This window comes from Neofelis nebulosa, chromosome 12, assembly GCF_028018385.1.
Source record: "Neofelis nebulosa isolate mNeoNeb1 chromosome 12, mNeoNeb1.pri, whole genome shotgun sequence".
NCBI lineage: Eukaryota > Metazoa > Chordata > Mammalia > Carnivora > Felidae > Neofelis > Neofelis nebulosa.
In genome coordinates this window covers 53031788-53056300 of record NC_080793.1, presented here as the reverse complement: position 1 = coordinate 53056300, position 24513 = coordinate 53031788, and the positions used below count along the sequence as shown (strand labels likewise).

The following is a 24513-nucleotide window of genomic DNA, read 5'->3' as shown; positions in this document are numbered from 1 at the left end:
TCCTGCTGCTGACAAGTTAGCAGGGGACTGCGGCTGCAACATGAAAGTACTTTTCTTTCTTGTCTAAATCAGGCAGATTTTTGAAAAGACGACACAGCATTGACTCGTGACATGGCAAGATGAAACGAGAGGTCTGGGCCGGTCTTGGAGCTGTGCAGATAAAAGTAATCAAATGACACTCCTGGAATGCAAATTGGCATTCTTGACTGCAGCAATTGCACAACCATGAAACATCCCTGACAGCAAGCAAGATTAGGACAAAATGTTATGTAAAGCACTGAACTCAAAAACTCTCACTTGAAAATTCAAACTGTAACACTTACATTTTAATATAGCAATAGTCAGCTCTGCTTTTGTCTGCTTCTTTTTGTAATCACATATCCCTGCCTGACGGATCTCTCACATTTCAGGTAGAAGAAAAAAGAAAATACGTATTGGGAATGTATAACTGCTATTAATGTTTCCTCTATATTTATTTTTAAAAAGCACAGGAGGGTGGTTGGTGCTTGTTCAAAGTTCTACATGCAAACAACACTGAACTTCATATTCTCCAGAGGGAAGGAGAGACAGTTTCAGACTTTTCTCACAAGATCCTCAAAGCGAGTTCACATTCCGGTTCAATATTATTTCCCTCAGGTGAAGATACTCTTGTACTTTGGTAGAGTGATTAGCAATCTGGATTTCAAATACTCTGCTCTCCGGGAACAGAAAAAGTAGCTGCAACTAAGAACTTCATTAAGGCTGAACACTTTAAATGAAACAGCTACAAATATAGCATAAAACGCAGATACCCTAGAAAGGTTCGCAAGGGATTCTGCGTGTGTGCGTGTGCGTGTGTGTGTGAGTCCAAACGGTAAAAAAAGGAAGTTCTATTAACTTGTATAAGCTCTCACTATTCTGGAGTATGTCTTCAAAGCAGACACACTAAATATTAGTGCCAGGAATAAACTCTTCCAGTTAAAACATGTATGTGTGCGCACAGTGAACATCTGAAAATGCAGGATACAAAGCAGTGGATCACAAATGGGTGTAGGCACTTTCCAAAATGATTATTTGGGAACAGGCGTGTAGACAAACAGCACACAGGCTGGGGTAAAGAAAAATAGGACCTACAACGGGCTTGTACAGTGTTCCCGCGTAAGATGCCACTGGAAGAAAAACTCAAGCACTGAACAGATAGATTTAATACTTTGTTTTGACGCCTCCGCCTAAAACACAGGTTCCGACCATTGCAAGTGTCCACGAAGTACATAAAAAATAATAAGGCAGGCCACTTTCTGCCACTTTAATCCTGGGTACACAGGATTATTTTATGGTGTCTTTCGTACATCAGCTTCACAACAGCTTGACTCTAGGGTAAATGGGAACCACTATAAATCGCACGCTGCTTTCAAAACCACTTTAATTTCTGTCAGCGTTACTGTAACCACAGTCTTGGGCGCACGCTACTTTTGTGTGTGTGTGTGTGTGTGTGTGTGTGTGTGTGTGTCTGTGTGTGCGCGCGCGCCTGCATTTGACAGTCGCATCTCCTACACTCCAGTTGTGACTTTGATCACTGAAACAAGAGATGTCACATTAGGGGGAAGGGAAGAGAGAGAAAAAAAAAAAACAACGCCAACCCGCTATCTCCCTTCTTTTCTACATATTCCATCTACACGCAGAACACAGTATATATCAGATCCCCCCCGGGGGGGGCAACAATAGCAGCACTGGGTGGAAGCAAACTAAAGGAAAGGGAGTGGTCCAACCCCATTGCTAACAAATCACTTCCCCGAAAGCGGACAGAGCGCTCATCACCACGCGAACTCACTGCACGCTGCCTCGCTGCAGAGAAGCCGCTTCGAGGAGAGGAGCCGTGCTCGAATCTCGCCTTCCCACCTCGTCCACCACTTGCACTTGGAACTTTTCCTAGCCTCACTACACGGGGGATGTCCTCCAGTTTTATTTTCTCCTTTTTTTTTTTTTCTTAATTCTGCCCCCCCTCCCCGGGCCCCAAATGCTACCCTGCAGGCAACGTGTAAGTAAAACAATTGGGCGCCTTGAAAACTGCACCTCAAAAATCTGTCTCTTTCGGGTTTATTTTCCTGCCCCACGTTTCGCACATTCTTCAGAAAGTCTCCAGGAGCACCTTCCTACGTTTTCTTCATGTACAAAGGGAGGGTTCCCGAACGCGAGGGCGAGGGGAGAGGAAACGCCAAGGTGCCGGGACCCGGCGGCCGCGTCCTCGCGGCGCACCAGCGCGCCCAGGCGCCCACGCCCAGCCGCCCGGCCCTCACTCGCGGGCAAGTTTTAAAAGTTACCGTTGTCCAAAACGCTTTCCTCTCCGCCCCGAACTCCCTCCAGCGCTCCATTCATCCCCCGCCTCCCTTCCACCCCGTCCGCCCCAGCCCGTCCCAACTCCCTGGAGCCTCTCGCTCGCCGGCCGCTCACCTTTCCTCGCCCGCCGCGAGAGGGGGCGAACTTCCGAGCCCCTCACTCTCTCCTCACACACATACACCCCTCCCACCCCGGAGCTCTCCTCGCAAACTTGGGCCAAGTTGAGGGGAAATTTCGGGAGCACGGCGGGGGCCGGGTCGGGCTGGGGTTCTCCCCTCCAGCCCGCCCTCCTCAGCGCCCCCCTCCACCTCACGCCGCCGGACCTGAGGAAAACACGGCCCCCGGGCGGCCCCGGGAGCGCGCGGGCGCGGGGCTCGCGTCTGACGAAGTCTAGAATAAAAAGGAAAGGAGGGTGGAAACTTCTTACCATCTCGGCATGCTGGTTGTCAAGTGCAGCCCCCGCCTCTTGGTCTCCTCTTAGCGGCCGCGCCTGGACCAGCCCCTCGGCCGCCTCTCGCTGCTTCTGTCTCGGCCTTTCTTTCCCTCCCCCTCCCGATTTCCTCCGGGCCGCCGCTCTCGCCGCCTCCGCCTCTCCCCGCCCGCCCGCCCGCCCGCCCGCCCGCGCGCGCCCTCGCCGCGGCCCCTCTGCGCTCAGGTGACTGATTTACACACGCGCCCAGGGTCGCCCTCGCTCTCCAAGTCGGAGCCTGCAGAGTTCCCCGGCTCCACGGGACCAAAAAAAAAAAAAAAGGAACGGACTGTCCCAGGAGGGGGCTGCTGTGGGGGGCGGGGGAGAGACCGGCGGGCGAGGTGACCTGGGGCGGATTTGCAAGCCCCACAAGTTTCTCCTCTCTGCAAAATTGTCGTGACTACAATGTTGCTTCCCTTTTGCAAAATAGAAGTGGGTTAGTTTTGTTGTTGTTTGTCCTCAGATTCTAGGGGTTTCGTGAGGGAGGATGTATATTTCGCCTCCCCACCCCCGCCCTGTTACTGTTCGCGCGGCTCCTGGTGGGGATGGAAAAACAACTTTGGCGCCCCCCGGGGGGTGCGGGCGTGGAGGTGGAGGTGGCTGCCAGCGCCCAGCTGTCAAAGGCAGAAACCCCGAGGAAAGGGCGCGAACTTTATCCCGACTGCAGCAAACCGCGGCGTCGCTTTCCTTTTCGGGCGCTTGCCGGTCTGTGTCCCCTTTGACCAGTTCCTCCTCCCGCACCGCCGCCGCCGCCCCCTCCTCCTTTCCCCCTTCCCCTTTTTCTCTTCCGCCGCGGCGGCCCCGGCGCCCCCTCGCCCCCGCCAACCCAGGTCCTCCGCGCGCCGCCTGACAGAAGGTGAGGGAAGCGGAGGAAAACCCAGGGGACACAAACTCGGGACAGAACGTGCTGGGCGAACAGGCAAAAAAGTTGCGCGCAGCCACGGGGGGAAAGTTACTGGTGGCAGCGTGTTTTGTGCCGGCCCAGACGTCGGCTTGCCGCGAGGGCTTCCTTCCCCTTCCCCTGGTCTGGGCCGCGGGCCTCGGGCTGGAGACGGCCCGGGGAGAGGAAGGGGACCGCCGTCTCCGCGGGGCAAGACCGATCACATCTGTGGGTGACACTCAGCCGGCCCGCGTCGTCCTGTCCCCGAGACGCAAAAACGCACACGCCTGCAGCTGAAGGACATTTCTTCAATGCAAGCAAAACACACTCCCCAGCCGGCCGCAAGAAGGGGGGGGTGGGGGTGGGGGCGAGTTTAATCACCATCCGCTTTCTAACGTACGCTTTATGCCAAAAAAACATCTCTGCGTTGTGCAGATTGATCATAGCTGGAGCAAACTTTCTGCTTATCTGACATGGAAAGAAGGCACAGGTTTCGGGCAGATTCTCTGAGCACTCACTAGAAATCGGAATCGTGGAGGACTTTTGGCAGAACAACAGGTTTGAATCATCCCTTCTTCCTTTCTGCCTTCCCCGAAGTAGAGGGGCAGAGAAACTGCTCCATTGCATCCAGAGGTCAGAATTAAATTCCTTTGAAAATATGTAGCCTTGGAAGTACATACTTCTAGGTTCTTTGATGCACAGTCTGGTCTTCAGTTTAATATAAATTTTCACAACAATTAAAAAGAATATTTGGGAGGCATGATGAGAGACTATGGCCCAAGTAGCCACAGCTGTTCTGAAAATGTGATTAGGCTTATTATTCACGTGGATCGCGCTTTTTAACAGTGGGGCCACCGCACCTGCAGTTCTGTGTATTGATTGGGTCCAAATTTCTGACCGTTTTTAGGCCCTTGGAAAGCAGATTTCAACTCATTTCTGTATTTGTGTAATTCTCTGCATCATCTTGTTGTGGAAAGGTCTGTCTGGTAAGGCTTCTACTATATTATTTATAGTAAATACCTTATAGAATTCTAGGCACATGGTTCATCTGGAGGTTTCTAGTGGGAGACAGATTACTTCTCTAGAGCATAAATCAAAGTAAAGACTATCTAATGACTATGCATATATATATATATATATATATATATATATATATATATATATAAATGCATGTTCTCTAAGAAGGCTCATCTTTAAATGATTTGATTAAGGTGTGGAGCATGTTCCCTTATTCTGTAAACATCACTGTAACATCATCCTATAGTTTGTAGAAACTGATTACACAAGGGATAATGACGACCAAATGTGCATTCTGAGCAACTGAGGATCATCACAAGAATTCTCCAGAAATGAGCCAAGTTCCAATGTGTTTTCCTGTATCATGGAGAGACGAGAAAAGCTAGTTGCTAATTTCAGAGTCATTACCCATACAAATCCATTCACACACTTACTGCTTTGGACAACTGACAGACCAGCAATTGCCAAACAATTGTATTCACACAGTGCATTTTTGGCTGTGCACCTACACTGGCCAACAGCAGAAGTTATTCCACATCAAGTAACCTGTAATTTACATTCCCCTGATTGGTTCCAGATCTGTCTGTTTTTGATGTTAGCATACAAACAATTTATGTGAGGCAAGATGTGTCTATTTGGGATCCAGTGCCTTTCTAGAGAGTCCTCATTATAAAGATGTGTTGGGCCGAAAGAGCAGCCCTTGGAGAAGGTGGAAGAATTTACAGAAGCAAAGATACAGAGAACGCCACAGCATCTCATTTCCTCCAGTGCGTTTGTATGGCAGTTGGACTACAACCTAAACTCTTTTGTGACCTGCAAGACTTTAATGATCCATTCGTGCTGGGCTTTTCAACTGTTTTCTTCCGGTTTTTATTCCTCTTGTGACCACACTAAAGTCACACTGGCTTTCTTTCTGTCCACCTTGCCAAGCTCTTTCCTGCTCTTTGCCCTGCCATTCTCTCCACCTGAAATATTCTCCCATGTTTTCCAATGGTTCCTTCTCATTCATCACATTTCAGCTCTAACTTCACTTCTTTAGATTCTAATTAAAGTAGCTCTTTATCCACTTCCTGAAACACCCCTCACACTTTCTCCCATTACTTATTTTCTTTATGTGCCTTAGAAGTATCTGAAATTGTCTTGTTTATGTGCTTGTTATTTTTATGCAACTAAAACATGAGCTTTGTGAGTGCAAGAGCTGTATTGACCTTGTTCGCTTACATAGCATTGGTCCATGTAACGGTGCCAAGCACAAAATAAGCTCTTAGAAATATTGGCTGAATTAAGGAAGAAATGTCAAAATCATTTCCCTATGTTGACGATGACCTTAGGGCCAGACAAGTTCGCTCTAGGAATATGAGGGGGAGAAAAGCGTGCCATATCTGTTCTTTTGGGGGTGGAGTAAAAACTGTTGACTTCCTGTACCAGGGGTCTTCAAAGTGTGGTCTGGGGCAACCCTGGGGTCTCCGAGACCCTTTCAGGAGGGCCATGGGGTCAAAACTATTTTTATTATATACTGAGCAATTATTTGCCTTTCTCATTCACATTGTCACAAATGTACAGCAGAATTTCCCAGAGGCAGCCTGATGTGTGATACTCAACAAATTGAATGCAGAAGCAGAAACAAAAAGTTACCTATCTGGTTATATCAGACATTAAAGAGATTTGCCAAAAAAAAAAAAAAAATGTAGATCAGTGCCACTTTTCTCTATTTTTTGTTCTGGAAAACATAGTTGTTTTCATTTTAAAACATGGGTATGTATTCGTTTTCTAGTGCTGCTGTAACAAATTACCACAAATTTAGTGGCCTAAAACAACACAAATTTATAATTCTAGAGGTCAGAAGTCTGAAATGGGTTTCATCAAGCTACAATCAAGGTGTCTGCAGGCTTGTTTTCCTTTCTGGAGACCCAAGGGGAGAATCCTTTCCCTTACCTTGTCCAGCTTCTAGAGGCCACCCATATTCCTTGGTTCTTGATAGCCTTACATCTCTAAAGCCTATGATAGCTAGACATGCCTCCTTCTTTCACTTATACCTAGCCTTGTGATTATATTGGGCCCATTTAGATAATCCAGCATAGCCTGCCCATCTCAAGATCCATCTCAACATCACCTTAGTCATACCTGAACATATTCATAGGTACCTGGGATTAGGATGTGAACCATTATTAGGAACCTTCATTCCACCTACCACAGTATAGTAATAAATGATTGCCCTATTATTATTTTCATTAAATACATTAATAACCATTTAAAATTTTTCAGAGTTTAAATTTGTGATGTAAGAAATACTAATACCTACTGCATAAACCAAAGCTCTTTGCAGTCCTCAATAATTTTTAAGAGGTCATGAAACCAGGAGCACCTGGCTGATTCCGTCGGTTAAGCGATTGACTCGATTTCTGCTCAAGTCATGCTCTCATGGTTCCTCAGTTTAGACCCTGCATCAGGCACTGCGCTGAGAGCACCGGAGCCTGCTTGGGATTCTTTCTCTCCCTCTCTCCCTGCCCATCCCCACTCTCTCTGTCTCTCCTCATAAATGAAAAACTTTAAAAAAAAAAAAAAAAGGTCGTGAGACCAAACAGTTGGAGAATCACTGGCCTGCACAATAGCTATTTTCCCTTTTTTCCATGTCTCAAGTTAAACTAGATGGTACTAAACTGATTATGCTTCCCCTGTTTTTTCTGTTGTGATGGCTTTAAGGATGGGCATGTTACTTAGTTCTGGCTAATGAAGGATGAGGGGGAGTCTTTGAGGGCTTGGAGATAAGATGTTTTATTCACTAAAACAAAAAGACTGAAAGAAATCAATTGTCCCCATTCTGCTTTGAATGTTAGGATGTGAGACCTTGGCACCTGAAACAGCTGCAGCTCTCTTGTGACCAGGAGGGAGTGCACACACCAGGGATGACAAGGTAGGAAGGTGGAAAGCACGTGAGCTCTTGACGTTGTTTTTGATTTGTTAAATTAACCAACGCCAGGTAGTTTAGGACGTCTTGATACATGTTATAATGAATCCCTTCATCATTTAGGCCACTTTAACATTGCTTTTCCTATTACTTTCAGCTTAAAGCTTCCGAAATAAAAATACATGTCTGAGTCATATTTTCATGCAGGAATTCCTTGCTGTCATTTTCTATCAAATTTATATATTTTTTTCCAAATTCTGAAAAAAATATGTCAAGAAATCAGTAAAATGGGGAAAGTATTATAATTTTCCTGTAAGAATTAAAACCCAACCATCATTACAGAGACATAACTAGTTCAAATGAATGCAAAAGCAGGAAATGCTAACATACAAGTTGAAAGTTACTGGTGACCCTTCAAGAAATGGTTACTGTCTAATCAGTAAATTTGTAGTTGTGGCTACGTTAAAAGTACGTGTTCATGGCCCTGTCTGCTGCTAATGACTCATCATTCTTACAAATTAAGTAAATGTAAGTTTATTTGTATAGTATATTCTATACAGATCGTATGAATTTTGTTCCAAGAAATAATCATGTTTTAGAAACCAAATAAGTCCTTAAATTTAAATTTTTCAACATGTGATTTTGTGCAGTGCTGTTAATCTTGATAGGAGATTTGGAATGTTACGTTTTTCAAATACTGCCCAATATATTCACAGTGGACTGCAGCTCTTTGTAAATTTATTAACCCCTAAGAAATGCAAAGAGAAGGAAATACAAATATTATTGGAGGTGGGGGATCTGAACTTAAAAAAGAGCAACCCAGTTTCAATGTCAAAACCAAAATTAGGGGGCACCTGGGTGGCTCAGTCAGTTAAGCGGCTGACTTCGGCTCAGGTCATGATCTCGTGGTCCGTGAGTTCGAGCCCTGCGTCGGGCTCTGTGCTGACAGCTCAGAGCCTGGATCCTGTTTCGGATTCTGTATCTCCCTCTCTCTGACCCTCCCCTGTTCATGCTCTGTCTCTCCCTGTCTCAAAAATAAATAAAACGTTAACAAATTTTAAAAAAAAAACAAAATTAGGGGAGACAAAATATTTTCACCCTTAAAAAATGAGTTTATGTGGAACTACATATGCTAATGTTCAACTTGAAGATGCTTTCAGACTCACGATTAACAATTTGACCAATTTGAGCACAAAATGAAAGAAATTTTTCTATGAGTATAAGCTTAATCGTGAAACACAGGTAAAGACTATCAGGTAAGGCAATTAATATATTCTAAGTTTTAAAATTTCATTTTATCAATGGTAATTGTTGTTCTTGCAATTTTTAATGTCTTTTGCTTGGGATTTATGTTGGTGTGTTTGTTTTTTGATTTTTTTTAGTGTTTTCCATTATTAAATGTCCTTATCAGGTAGAACTAATTTTACATGTTATTTAAATAGATAACCTTCTTAGAAATATATTCATAATACTAATAAGCCATGCATTTATTATTATTTTTTACAGAAAAATTATAACCATATAACAGAAAAAGGATTCACTATTTATGATTATGGTCACTATTATTATTTAATAATATATATAAGTGAAGTGTTACATAAATGCTGAATAACTTATGATTTGGGGAAATCTCAGGAACTTCAGTTCTTATTCCTGAATCCAAAGATTAGTGTCTGTCAGGACTTTAAAAACACAAGATCTATATTTGTCATATATTTTAAAATTGTTCTACCTTAGAATACCTCTTAAATTTTGCATTATTTTGGGGTACCTGGCTGGCTCGTCAGTTGAGTGTCCAACTTTGGCTTGGGTCATGATCTCACAGTTCTTGGGTTTGAGCCCTGCTTTGGCTCTGTGCTGACAGCTCAAAGCCTGGAGCCTGCTTCAGTTCTGTGCTCCCTCTCTCTGCCCCTCCCCTGCTCTCTCACACACACACACACACACACACACACACACACACACACACAGACTCTTTCTCTCTCTCTCTCTCTTTCTCTCTCAAAAATAAGTAAACATTAAAAAAATTTTAATTCTACATTATTTTATAGTTATCCATCAATAATTTTGTGGATAAATGCCCCACAAGTATTTATCCCAAACTTCATTCTCTTGGACTCTTAGATGCATTTAGTGTTATTGGTCAACTGCTTTCCAGAACTCTCCCCTCTTGTGGTTTCTTTCACATTCTCCTTCATCCTAGCCTCTTCCCACTGCTTCACACACTCACTCCTCCTCACTCGTTCCTTTGCGCAAAAGGTCAAACCTCCCAGCCTTTCTCCTGTCTGTATTGTGGTCATCTTTGGTGTCTGAACCATCCCAACTGCAACATGGTCTTTATAATCATTTTCCCCCAGTTCTACTGCCTTTGCTTATATTGACTACATGGATCTTGTAAGGTAAATGCTCAACAAATAATTTATCTTCACCTCAAACTTAACCTGACTCCGAAACCATCAACAACCCCTCCTTTTTCTGTGTCGTTCTTTCATTCACTCAAGGGCAAACCTTATATTCATCTTTGAATCATTTTTTCCTACCTTCATTTCCCAAATCAAGTCATTTACTAAATCACATAGAAGTTCTTTTGTTTACTCCTCATGTTTGTCCATTCCTGCATCATTCATATGACCACCATTCTTTCAAGTTAACAAATGCAACAGCTTTTTACTTACACTCCTTATGTCCACCCTCCACTCTCATTCTAGTCTATTTGCTGTCAGACTTTAGTTTTTTAAAGTCTAATTTCTTTAAATTTATTTATTTATTTTGAGAGAGAGTTAGAGAGCTGGGGAGGGGCAGAGAGAGAGGGAGAGAGAGAGAATCCCAAGCAGGCTCCAGGCTGTTAGCAAGGAGTCCAAAGTGCATGGTGCTCAGTCTCACGAACCGTGAGATCATGACCTTAGCCAAAAATTGAGAGTTGGAGGCTTAACCAACTGACCCACCCAGGCGCCCCTCAATTCTATTTTTATTACATGTACCTCCTTTGCATAATAGATGGCTAAAATAAATAACTTCCTTTCACCCGGTTTTCTACTATGTCAAGTCAAATTGTAACGTTTGCTTTTTAAAGCTCACCTTTATTCAACTCTCATACTTAGTACAATGCCTGGTACCTAGTAGTTGATCAATAAATTTGTTTTCAATGAAAGAATGACTTACCACATCTACACTGTGCTTTTTCCTATTTGAACCTGCTGTTCTCATCAAATAGGGATCACCTCAAACATGTGTGATCATCTCTACATGTTTCTTCTTTCTAACTGGATGCATACCTTCCTCTTTACGTATTCACATCTGTGCCAATTTGTTTCCACCAAAGTTCATTTGAAATCATTCAGAAAAAGAGGCACAACTACATTAAGGTCATTTTTGATTATAGTTAAAATTTACTAAGTATGTACCATGTATTAGGTTCTTTATCATTTTCTTTACATATTTATGGAATCTTCCCAACACACTGTAGAGTTAGACATTATCCTTCCTACTGTATGGATGAGAAAGAGGCTTTGCAGCTTTAAATATCTTGCCTAAGGACACACAACATGTAAGTGTTAAAGTGAAGATTGCATCTCAGGTTTATCTTCTAATCCTTAAATACTACCCATCTTTCAAGAATTTGATCAAATGCCACATCCTTCATGGAATCTTCCTTTATTTCTGTGGCTTTCTTACTCTTCTGAACTTTTATAGCATTTATACTATAAATGGAGTATTGATTCATCACCTAATTGCATGCTGTTGTGTATTTATGGTTGTTTTGCATGTGTCTTTCTTCTCTCCTTAATGAGAAAGTAAGCTCTTTGAGGGCAGAAACCCTATTGATTACACATTTTTCAACCCCGCACCATCCTTGGTAGAGTGACAAGCACATAAACAAAGAAAAGTGTTTATGAGATAATTTATGAAAACATCTTAGACTGAAATAGTTTCAGATAAAGAGCGTATTTCTATAGGAATTAAAGTCCTCTTATCACAGTTCTAATGTTACATGTGCTAATGATTAAGTTTTGACTCCAGTTGTGTCTGATCATCTGGACATTAGGGCCAGGCCACTTTCTGTTTGCTTTATTTTAATTTTTTTAAATGTTTATTATTTTTGGGGCGCCTGGGTGGCGCAGTCGGTTAAGCGTCCGACTTCAGCCAGGTCACGATCTTGCGGTCTGTGAGTTCGAGCCCCGCGTCGGGCTCTGGGCTGATGGCTCGGAGCCTGGAACCTGTTTCCGATTCTGTGTCTCCCTCTCTCTCTGCCCCTCCCCCGTTCATGCTCTGTCTCTCTCTGTCCCAAAAATAAATAAAAAACGTTGAAAAAAAAAAATTTTTAAAAAAAATGTTTATTATTTTTTTCAATGTTTATTTATTTACCTTTTTTTTTTTTTTTTTTTTTTTTTTTTTGAGAGAGACAGAGACAGAATGCAAGTGGGTTAGGGGCAGAGAGAGAGGGAGACACAGAATCTGAAACAGCCCAATGCTGGGTTCGAACTCACGAGCTGTGAGATCATGGCCTGAGCCAAAGTCGGACGCTCAACTGACTGAGCCATCCAGGCACCCCAAATGTTTATTTATTTCTGAAGGAGAGAGAGAGAGACAGAGTGTAAGCTGGTGAGGAGCAGAGAGAGGGAGACACAGAATCTGAAGGTGGCTTCAGGCTCTGAGCTATCAGCATAGAGCCTGACACGGGGCTTGAACTCATGAGCTGTGAGATCATGACCTGAGCTGAAGTCAGACGCTTAACTGATTGAGCCACCCAGGCACCTCCTTTTGCTTTATTATGATTGCATAGTGTTTTGATGTATTCAGTTGTTGCTTTACTCATGTAGTGTGTCAGCTGCTAAAGTAGGGAGACTCTTTGTTAAAGCCTCATTGCTTCTGAGTTATGTGGATAATTGCCGTGTAATTTGTCAAATAGAACCCCCTCCCCTATGTATCTTTGCTCATCTCCTGTGTTCTCTGTGCTTGTATAGCCAAGTCACCTTCTTCCTACTAAGAAAATATGTATCTCATTTATGTACCACATACTTCTTCCTCCATTCGTATATAATTGTTTAGCGCTTACCCTGAGAATGCTTTAAAAATGTGCCTGATTAAATTTTAAGGCCCTCGTTCTTATCCTACACTTATGACTAAAATGTCATAAGCTATTTATCTTCTAATTTGACTTATGTAAGCAAAAGTGTTTATTATTTTGCTGGGCTAATACTATTCAATTATATAAAACTATGACTCAACTTGTCTAGCCTAAAAGAATGCAAAGGTCTCGTTCCATGTACTAAATCTCTACCCAAATTACCAACCAAAGTTAAACACCTTCTGAGTTTGGTTTTGTAGCCAAACAAAACTCACAGGGAGTAATTTACAGAGAAATCCATCAAGTCAACAAGTATGAGACTGATGGCCATTGTGATAAAGTTGAAGAGGTTGAAATGCTGTAGGGCTTTAGGCCAGGTGTAAAAAGGCCGAAGGTTGAGCTTAAAGCATAGTTTACCTAGGGATGGCCCTATTTACCTTCAACTGAGCTACTGCATCTCCTGGGGACCAGAAAATAGGAAGTAACACTTACTGAATATCTACAAAGCACTTTACCCTGATCATCTCACTTTATTTTATCAATAGCCCTGTAAGGTAGTTATCATTCACATTTTACAGATAAAGAAATTAAAGCCCAGAAAGATGAAATAACTTTGTGAAGGCCACAGGGCCTTTCTACGAAAGTAGAAAACTCAGAATTATAGCAAAGCTACGAATTCCCATGTCATTGCTTTGTCCACTAATGGACATATGTATTAAGTGACCATATGGTCTCATACTCTCTGACTCTTAACATCACCAACAACTTTGGGGAAGTCCCAATCACTTATTTACATAGATTAATGTGCATGCCAGCTTGTAAACAGGACTAAGGATTTGTATGGCCTTACATCCACTTTACACATAGTTAAGAGTACCGTGTGCTTTTCCAAATGTAGCTTTATATTATGGTTCTCTTTTATTTCTAGATTTATAATGGAGAAATAAAACTTGTATGTATCTGTAGCTTAAAAGTGGTTAACATTCTTCTCACCCAAAGATTTTAGTGCAGTAGGTATTGACAATGTTATTATTTAAGTTTTTTGTTTTTTGTTTTTTTTTGAGAGGTGACCTCTGGTATAACAGGCAAAAGCAATCTGGTGGCTTTGTGTGATTGCTATTCACACTTGGTAATGAATAAATTCCTTTGGCTGTCTTGGAGGAGTCAGAAGGGAGTCATTGGTTTAGTAGAGTTGTGGCCTAAACATACCAAGCCAGCTCATCAGTGCTGCTGATCTCGTGCCCTTCCTCTGGCAAACCATGTGTCGGATGTGGTAGGAAAAAAAATCTCTCTTTCAGCAGCAGAATGTGTGCAAGCTACACCCTGAATTATCCCATGATGACCTTGCATATGCAACACATGCCCTTGTGACCACAAGACCCGACAACTGTAATTTCCTCTGCTTTTCATCAGAGCTCTTCTGCTGCCTGCAGCAGGCACAGCATATAAGGGTACAGCTACTTCTCAAAGCCTCGTATACCTGCCCTCCATACTTTACTACCTGTGTGTAAAAGATTGTCCAATAGGAAGCTGACTGCACTGCTTATACAAACTCTGAGTTCATCTTCCTGGGCGAACCATGAAGCCTGGCTAATATTTACTTTTACTGTACAGCCAGCTGACATTTGGGGGATATCGCGTAATGCACTTGCTGAAGTCATTCCAAAGATCATTATTAGGCAACTTCTTAGAGCAGTCCATAGGTTAAAGAGGCATTTCCCCCATGACATCATTGATGGGTATTTCATTTACTCAACATATACATATTTAGCACTTACTAGATGCCAGGCACTGCTCTAGGTGCTGAGGATGAAGCCCTGACCAGAATCAGAAAAGGCTGGTAGTCTCCCTGAGCTTACTATCTAGTGGCAGAGATACAATGAAAAAGTTAACAGATGAGAGTTCAAGTGGTGACACATGCTTTAATGACAATGAAATAGGTGCTGTGATCCAGAAAGACTAGGAGTGGGTTGTTGGTTGTGGATAACTGTGATTGTATGGTTTACCTTGGATAGTCAGGTGATATTCTCTGACCAGGTGATATTCCAGCTAAGATTAGAACAATGATAAACCTTGTAAAGATCAATGGGAAGTTCCTCCTAGGCACAGGCCCTGAGGCAGGGAAAAGGGTGAGAAAGGAATTTAAAGAAGGTTCCTGTGGTTGGTGTCCTCAGGGAAAGGAAATAGTGGGAAGGGAAAATAGGCTTTAAGTAGGAGAGGCTAGGCAGAGAGAACTCAAGTATTCAGTCAAAACCATTACTGTGAATAAGGAAAGATCCAAAGTTGTTTGTAGTTCTAGATGAGATGAGGTTCACCAGCCAGAGAATCCACTGTTGGATTGGGGCAAGGTAAGGCAGGGGGCATAGGACCTTGGGTACATGGTGGGAATCCTCAGTGATTTTCCTTCTAAGAGTTTATCTAGAGGCCGGATTTTTAAATCCTGGCAAATGCTGATACCAAGGTCCACAAGTGGATCCCTGTCACCTTTGCTTTGTCATTGGTGTTATTTTAAATTCCCAGAGTTTCCTAAGGATTCAAATGATGGCATACTTTTAAAAACCTTATATTGGCTTATTATTTCATTTGCATTACACTCAGAGTAAAAGATGGACATGCAAGACTAGATATTACTCATAAATGCAAAGTGGCTTGACATTTAAAATTTTTTTAACGTTTATTTATTTTTGAGAGACAGAGCGAAACAGAGCACAAGTGGGGGAGGGACAGAAAGAGGGGGGTACACAGAATCCAAACAAGGCTCCAGGCTCTGAGCTGTCAGCACAGAGCCCAACACAGGGCTCGAACTTACGGACTGCAAGATCATGACCTGAGCCGAAGTCGGATATTTAACCGACTGAGCCACCCAGGTGCCCCAACTTGACATTTAAAATAAGTATCCCCAAGCCCCATTAAGTATTTTCTCACCACATGTTTTCTAAACCACATTCAGAAATGCTCACTCAAACTTCCGGGACCATTGGCCCTTAGTCTGACTCTCCAAATGGCTCTCTCAAAGCCTCCTTATGTGCCTTCATCCTCCTAGAGCTAGTGGGTATCCCCTCCAAGGAACATTGTGTGGCCTCATCAGCAAAAAGGCGGCATACCTGTGGTTTGGTACGGAGTGAACTGGGCCAGGAATCTGGGGAGCAAGCCTTTATTCCCATCATTGCCAGTCACTCTGGGATCTCAAGCTAATCAAATCTTCTCTGTGCTTTAATTTATACCCATGCAAAATGGAAAACATAATACTGTAATGGTGCTCTAAACACACACAGCCAAATCTGTTGTGAACAAAATGCTTAGGGTATTTCATTTGCTTAAAGCTCAGAGACCTGACCTGGAAACCTCCAGGCACAGAGACTGGAAGCTCTTAGGGAAACCTAACACCAAATAAGATGGGGAGAGTTTTACTCTGTTTTGGATATGGACATTTAGATCTGGTCAATATGTCTTCCTATGGAGGACAGTGATAAATAGAAGGTTGAGGAAAAGCTAACCAAAGGCTAGCTTGCATGAATATCACTTGCAGAAAGACTAAACACTCACGTATTTATCCCATAATATCACATTAAAATGTAGCAGAGTTTGAATTGTTTAAACTCTTTATTAAGTAGCTTAAACTCTGTATTAAGTGGCATATTCTCCCACAATGAAAGGTTTCAGTTCCATTCCAGTTCAAGGCAGTTTATCAAATCCTGACTTTGCATAGGCCATTGTACTCCCACTGAGGGGTAATTATAATGTAGTTGCTTACAACATAGTAGGAAGATAAGCACAGTGAGGTGGGGCAAGAAAAGTGCCATCAACAAAGCCCTAATAAAGACTCATAGGAAGTCTAGGGAGACCTTTCTGGTTGGAGAAATAACTAGGAAATGGTATTTGAAATAGAACTGGAAAGATTCCAATAGGCAGAGGGCACAAATTTCAGGTGGAGGAAAATGAATGTGCAAACAAAGAGTGTGTAAGAAGCAAGAAATACTTGTTTGAGATGGGGGAAGGGCAAGTAGTATATGGTAAGAACAGTGGATCTTAAACCTGGCCCTGAATTAACAACTATTGAATTAACTGGGAACGTTTAATAAAAACACAGATTTCTGGGCTCCTTCCCAGACCTTATGAATGAGAATTTTTAAGAGTGGAGATCTAGATTAGCTTGCTGCCCCCCAACCCTCCACCCCCACCAGTTCTCCAAGTGATTTTAATGTACAACTAGGTTTGAAAATCACTGGAGTAAGTTTTACTGTACTCTGAAGAACCTTGCCATGATTGGCCATGTTGTAGAATGATGTTTTCCAAACTTAATCTTGAAAATCAGTTTAGTGAATCTCATTTCATACTTTCAAAAAAATTCCAAAATATCAGAATGCATTTGTATGCTATAAGGATAGGAACTTTTTGTGAAAGATTTGTTTCTGTTGTTTGTGTGTTTGCTTATATATGTTTGTGTTCTAATTCTTTATATAATATTAAATGTAGCTTCTTACCAGTTTCTTTAGTCAAAAAAATAAAAGGTCTGATTATGGAGAAGATTGTATTTATTTTGGTTGGTAATGAGGAGCTATGGAAGCTTTTGAGCTAGGGAATGACATGATCACATTTATACTGTTGATAATTATTTAGGCAACAATCTAAGATGGACTGAAATGAGGAAAATAGAAATGAAAGATTAATTAGAATCTATATCCATTACCAATTTTTAAACATCAGACTGATTAAAATACATATGAATTCTAAAATTATTTATATTTCTAATAAACATAATTAACATTTTTCTTTGGGTTGTTTTTGTTTTGTTTTTTTTGAGAGAGCAGTGCATGAGCACATGCGTGAGCAGTCTACAGGGGCTGATAGAGAGGAAGAGAGAGAATCTTAAGCAGGCTCTACACACAGCATAGAGCCCAACGTGGGCTGATCCCATGACCATGGGATCATGACCTGAGCCTAAATCAAGAGTCAGAGGCTTAATCTACTGAGCCACCCAGGTACCCAACAGTTTTCTTTATTAGGCCAGCAAGCACATCAGGATTGGTCAGGAGTTTCAGTTATTATGATACACCTCATTGTATGAATTCTAGAGGAAAAAAATAAAGGAAGTACCTAGAAATATGTTGTACACAATTCATAAAGTAGGTTTTAGTTTAGGATTAGTCATTATGTTATAGACAAAGGACCTGAATAGACATTTCTTCAAAGGAAATGTACAAATGACCAATAAATACGTGAACATTATGAGTCATCAGGGAAATGTAAATAAAAACCACATTGAACCCATGCTACAACATCGGTGAACCTTGAAGACATTATGCTAAGTGAAATAAGCCAGTCACAAAAGGACAAATGCTATAAGATTCCACTGATATGAGGTACATAGAGTAGTCAAACTCATAGTAACGAAGAGGACAATGGTGGTTGCAATGGACTGCGGGGAAAGGAAATTGCAGGGTTCCTGTTTAAGAGGTACAGAGTTTAAGTTTTACAACATGAAAGAGGTTCTACAGATGGATGGTGGTGACGGTCCCATGACAGTCTGAATGTACTTAATGCCACTGAACAGTACACTTAAAAATGGTTAAGATGGTATGTTTTATATTATGTGTTTATAGCATTTTAAAATTACATTAAGATACTACTTCACATCCCCTAGACTGGTGATAATCAAAAGACAGGTAATAATAGATGTAGAAAACTCAGAACTCTCAACCACTCCTGGTGAAAATGTAAAATTGTGTAGTCACTCTGGAAAACAGTTTGGTAGTTCTTCAAAAAGTTAAACATAGAGTCCATTCCTAGACATGTTATACCCAAGAGAATTGCAAACTTACGTCCACACAAAAACGTGTACAGGAATGTTCATAGCAGCATCGTTCATAATAGCCAGAAAGTGGAAACAACCTAAATGTCTATCAACTGATGAATAGATAAATAAAAGATTTAATGTCCATTGAATAAAATATTATTCAGCCATATGAAGGAATATAGTAGTAACACATGCTACAAAATGGATAAGTCTTAAAAACATTATGCTAAGTGAAACAAACAAGACACAAAAAACTATATATTGTATGATTCTATTTACATGATATATCCTGGATAGCTAAATCCATAAAGACAGAAAGTAGAAGTGGTTCCCAGGAGCTGGGGGAAGAGGAAATGGTGATTAAGTACTAAAGAGTATTATTTCTTTTTGGTGTGATGAAAATATTCCAAGACCAGATATTGGCATTGGCTTCACAACCTGTGAATATACTAAAAACTATAAAACAGCACACCTTAAAAGAGTGAATTTTATGACATGTAAATTATATCTCAGTTTAACAATGGAATAGACTTTACCCTAAGTTCATACAAATGGGCATTGGGCACTCTGATTAAGTACACATGTTACCTGAAAACCTGACTTGATCATTTACTAATGGTGTGGTCAAATGGTGTGCTCTAAAACAGATGATGTAACTTCTCTGTGCTATAGTTTCCTCATCTGAAAAATGGAGATAATAATAATGACTATTTCATAGAGTTAGGCTTTGTGAAGATTAATGAATAAACCCAAGCAAACTGTTTAGCACAGTATATAGCACATAGAAAGAGCTCAATATTAGCTAGTGTTCTTTTTCTTAAATACTATTTCAGGTAATTTCAGAAGTGCTGAAAAACATAGAACTCCTCCTCTGTTCTTCCTCTTAGCTCCATTACTTTTCAACATTAAATGTTTGTTATTTGTCTATCCCTAGGAGAATGTAAACATTATCAGTGTAGATCTTTAGTTTTGTTCAGTGCTATTCCTGGCACTTAGAAAACAATGCAAGGCCCACAGTAGGTGCTCAATAGATATTTGTGAATATACAGAATAAAAGAAGGCAAGAAAGCAACTGGGGATACCAATATGGAGATGATGTGGGTTTAGTTCCTGTTCAAGTCTGGGACAAGTATGGGTTGCTAATTGTCACCAATTCCAGAGCTGAGACTGGGAGGCTGGAGCCTCATCATTTCATCACAGACTTTGCTATGGACTAAATTGTGTCCTAAAATTCATACTGAAGGCTTAACCTCCAATATGATGGTATTTGTAGATGGACCGCATGGGAGGTAATTAGAGCTAGATGACATCAGGAGGGTGGGGCTCTCCTGCTGGGATTAGTGAATTTATGTGAAGAGGAAGAAAGAAGAGAGGTTCTCTCTCTACCTTGTGAAGAGACAGAGAAAAGGCAGCCATCTGCAAGCTAAGAAGAGAGCTCTCACCAATAATTGAATTGGCCAGCACCTTGATCTTAGACTTCAGCCTTCAGAACTTTGAGAAATAAATGTCTGTAATTTAAACCACCCAGTCTGTGGTATTTTTGCCAGACACTAACTTGTTTAATACAGGTTTCCTTTTCTCTATGGAGACCATGGAGTGTGTGTTAGAGGGGGAGATGGTGAACAATGCCTTTTAAACCCTACACTTACTTTCAGAGACAGTATCAAGAAGTGATAAAACCTTTCGTACTCCAGATTTTTCCAGAGAAGAATAGGTATAAATTCAAGGAAACTTTAGAATTTCCATCTTGCCTAGGATTGGCTCTGCTATCTTCCATAGTCTATATTATTTTCCTAGTGCTTAATAATTACAAAATATGAAGCTATTTTAGTGCCATACGTCTGGGTAAATGGACAAGTTAGCGTCTAGCAAAATTTACAACTGCTCCATTGGGCTACTAGAAAACCTGACTTCCAGACCAGATTTTGATCCCTATTTGCTACACAACTCTAGACAAGTTATATAGGACAAACACTTGATTTTCCAGATCATCACCAGCAAAATTAGCATAGTAAAACCTAACCCACTGTTGTTCACATAACTCAGAATAATATTATTTTGTTGACTTTAAGGCATAGTAGAAAAGAAAGTTGTAATAATAATTACTAAAGTCAATAATAGCCAAGAGTCACATGCTCTTTCAAACGAGCCAGCCAGACACCCCCTCATGAACACTCTTCTGATAGAAATATAAATTGATTTAGCTGCTATAGAAGTCAATTTAACAATATTTATCACAAATATAGGTGTACATATTTTTCAAACAACTAGGAAATCCTAAATATACTTCCACTTGAGGAAAGTGACCTAGTAATTCATTGTAACTTTGTTTGGAATGGCAAAAGGTAGGAAACAGCGTAAGTGTTCATTCAGTAGGGTACTGATTGAATAAGTATGGTATAGCTATACTGTTGAATATTATGTAGCTCTAAAAAAGAATGAAATACTGAAATGGAATAAGATATAATGAGAAAAAGCAAGGTGAAGAACATCATATATAGTATGCTACCTATAGAAGAAAAAGGGAATCTCTTCTTTATATTTGCATGTATACGGATAACATATTCCAGAAGAATGCACAGGAAATTGATGGCACCAATTGCCAGTGAGGGAGAAAAGAGTGAGAGCATTCTGAAAATGATTTAAATTATAAATAGATTGCATGGTCAACTTCATTGTGCAAAGACTTATTTCCTGGGGATCTGTGAATCAAATCTGGTGTTCTAATATAGAAGCAATGTGCAATAACAGAAAATAATATGAGTACATTTATTCTAAATATGGAACACATCTAAATTGCTGTACACTTAACACCTTATTTTCTAGAGTACTATACTATTACTTTAGAACCCATTGTTTTCATGAGAAGATTCTTTAAAAGTTTAAAGAGGAAAATGTCTTCCAGCTTAAAAAATTTTTTTTGAGTTTATTTTTATTTATTTTGAGAGAGAGAGAGCAAGCAGGGGAGGGGCAGAGAGAGGCGGAGACAGAATCCCAAGCAGGCTCCACGCTGTCAGTGCAGAGCTGATGTGGGGCTTGAACTCACGACTGTAAGATCATGACCTGAGCCCAACTCAAGAGTCAGACACTTAAGCAACTGAGCCACCCAAGCACCCCCCACTGCCCATGCTTAAAATTTTAAAAGCAACTGAAGATAACTGGACTTAAATATCGGGAAACAGAATGTTAATTAGTTCCTCTTTGTGTCCAGAGTTCTATGATTATTTTCCTCTAGCAATTTTTTTTAAGTTTGTTTATTTAAGTAATATCTACACCCAACGTGGGGCTCGAACTTACCACCCCAAGATCAAGAGTTGCAAGTTTTTCCAATTGAGCCAGCTAGGCCCCCCTTCTAGCAGTTTTTTGAAAAATACATTACAGTACACTATTTTAAAACTGAATATTAAGTCAAATAGAGACCAACTGTTTTCAGAACATTAGACCAGAAGCTTTGAAGAGAAAATCATGGGAGTGTCTGGGTGGCTCAGTGGGTTAAGCATCCAACTCTAAATTTTAGCTCATGTCGTGATCTCATGGTTGTGAGATTGAGTCCTGTGCTGGGCGTGGAGCCTTAAGATTTTCTCTCCCTTTCCCTCTGTCCCTCCCCTGCACTAGCTTGCCCACATACTCTTGCTGTCAAAAAAAACCCAAAAAACAAAAAACATGTATACAAGTTCTTTAGCACTTGAAGAACTTAAATTGAACATAAGAAAAGGAACTTACACAGACTTCAGGTATGAGAAGAGCTGGGTTTTCAGGTTTTTGTTTTTTGGGGGTTTTTGTGGTTTTTTTTTTTAAGTTTATTTATTTATTTTGAGAGAGAGCAAGAGAATGCACATGAGTGGAGGAGGAGCAGAGAGGGAAGGAGAGAGAATCCCAAGCAGGCTCTGCACTGGCAATGCAGAGTCTGATGTGGGGCTCAAACTCACGAACCAAGGAATCATGAGCTGAGCTAAAATCAAAAGTCAGATGCTTCACAGACTGAGCCACCCAGGTTCCCCAAGAGCCGGGTGTTTATATAATCATCCATAACAAAAGAATAGAAGTTTTGAAATGCAAAGATAACCCTTGTAAAAGCCTCATTTATACAAGGCAGGTGTGGTAAATTGCAACATATGGTCTGGATCCCACCCATCCTGGTTTATGCACACCTTTATAATGTGTCTTTGCCTTTCCTTTCATCAAATCTATTTCTCCACTCCTGTAAATCGTGCTGGACTTGTGTCTTACTTTGATCAATAGAGCATAGCAGAAATGATGGTATGTAATTCTGAAGCTATATCTGCAGAAGCCTTGCAGTTTCCTCTTTCACACTCTTGGACCATCACCCTGAGAACACATAAGGAGGCTGGTTTAGCCTACTGGACGATGAGAGGCCACCTGGAAGAGAAACAAGGTACCCAGCCCACAGCCAGCACTAACTGCCATTCATGTGAACGAGGCTATTCCTTCCAACCTAGCTGACCCTTCAGCAGGATGCTTCTCTAGCAAGACTAAGCCCAGGTAACAACAGCCAAAGAATAGCCCAGCCAGCCCACAGAATTGTGGGCAATAATAAATCGTTTTATGCCATTAAGTTTAGGGTTGGTTGTTACCGGGAAAGACTAAGTCAATTAGTAAGATACTTTTATTTTTATCTGGCAGAAACTATACCCTGTGCTAGGCAGATTCCTTGTTTGTTTTACACCATTGCTGGTATCCCTATACTGTGACTGTTATAGTCTACCACACAGACCATAGGCACTTAATAAATACTTGTTAACTAGCCCCAACACACATATTAGCCTTCGGGTATATTTATATTTCTAAATGTACTAATTTACTAATTTGCAAACTGGTGAAAATCAACATAATTATCATCAACAATTTGTATTGCTCTCATATCACAAGTGAAACAATAGAACGTATAATTGGGATATTGCTCCCTGGCTGCGGTGTGTTACAACAACTGTCATAATAATGCTAGTAAGATTATACAGCAAGTTAGCCCTCAAATGTGGGTTAATAAATGAACCAGTGGACTTCTGTAAATGAAACCCTAAGACCATTTTTTTAAATTGCCACTAAAATTGTACTGAGTAGAGTCATAATAAACAGATCAATGAATCTTGGCAATGGACCAGACATCCTTCCACTGATAAACTAATAATCCCTTGCAACTTGTTTACATAGCTGTCTCACTTAATACCAACATCACAAAAAGTGATCCAAAATAACAACAATAAATATGCTGCTCAGGAAGAAAAGCAAAAGCAAATGAAGAAACTAGAAAATGTCAATATAAAATCAGTTATCTCAGTGATAAGGAATTTCACAGATGCTAGGTTACTTTTTCAAGTTGGCTATCATTCTGATAATCAAATCAGAAGACATTTGGCATGCCACCAAATTTTATTCCAATAATGGAACACTGATGTGCTTAACCAACAGAGGCTGCGCTATTCTCAAGTTCTAAAAACACATCGATCTGAACTGCAAACTATCTATACATAAATTTATTCCAGGAGGCCTTAAGATGCATTGCTATTTTTTTTAATCCTCAAAATCTCAAGATTTTGGACAGGCCTGTGGCATCCAGGTACTTGACACTGGAACAGAGACTAAAATGGAGCGGAGCGGTCCACATTCAGATTATATACTCAAGATGGTCCTAGTCAAAGGACCCAAAAGAGCACAACTGAAGGTGCAGAAAGAGGGTCAGCTCTCCCAGGTAGTTTTCCTCTGTCGCCAAGGTTCAGCTTCAGCCATCCTAAAAAAAAACACTTAATTTCCAGGATGGTGTCATGGCATGTAAAGAACAGAGAATGTTAAGAAACATTCTGAATGTTTCTTAATTCATTATGAGTAAACTAGTTACTTGAAGGGTACCGGTTTGCTCAGGACTCACAGAAGTGCTCATCTGGTAGATAAAATTTGTCCCCAGAAAACCGGTGATCAATCACTGCTTACAACTGACTTTAAGGTCCAAGACTGGAAAGACCTGAACCATGAAACCCCTCTAAGGCAGCTGTGGGAAGACCTCAGACCTGCAGGAAAATGCCTGAGTTCTGGTTCTGGTGCT

General features: G+C 41.0%; 1 protein-coding gene and 1 long non-coding RNA gene across 12 annotated transcripts in view; one reads left to right on the top strand and one right to left on the bottom strand.

Annotated features, from left to right (window-relative positions):
- The window catches only part of BNC2 (basonuclin zinc finger protein 2), a 441927-nt gene extending 438947 nt beyond the window's left edge, over window positions 1-2980 (bottom strand). For 8 of the 11 annotated variants that reach the window (XM_058695265.1, XM_058695268.1, XM_058695272.1 and 5 more), the window contains exon 1: window positions 2744-2980. In XM_058695265.1, coding sequence (XP_058551248.1) covers window positions 2744-2746 — 3 coding nt within the window. In that variant the 5' untranslated portion in view covers window positions 2747-2980. The remainder of the gene's footprint in view (window positions 1-2743) is intronic. The other 3 variants (XM_058695266.1, XM_058695269.1, XM_058695267.1) reach the window with 2 other exon arrangements.
- A 328-nt stretch (window positions 2981-3308) lies between these two features.
- LOC131491861 (uncharacterized) overlaps window positions 3309-24513 on the top strand; it is a 55820-nt gene continuing 34615 nt past the window's right edge. Inside the window, exons 1-2 of the long non-coding RNA XR_009251689.1 lie at window positions 3309-3641; window positions 7520-7596. This is a non-coding gene — a long non-coding RNA (uncharacterized LOC131491861). The remainder of the gene's footprint in view (window positions 3642-7519; window positions 7597-24513) is intronic.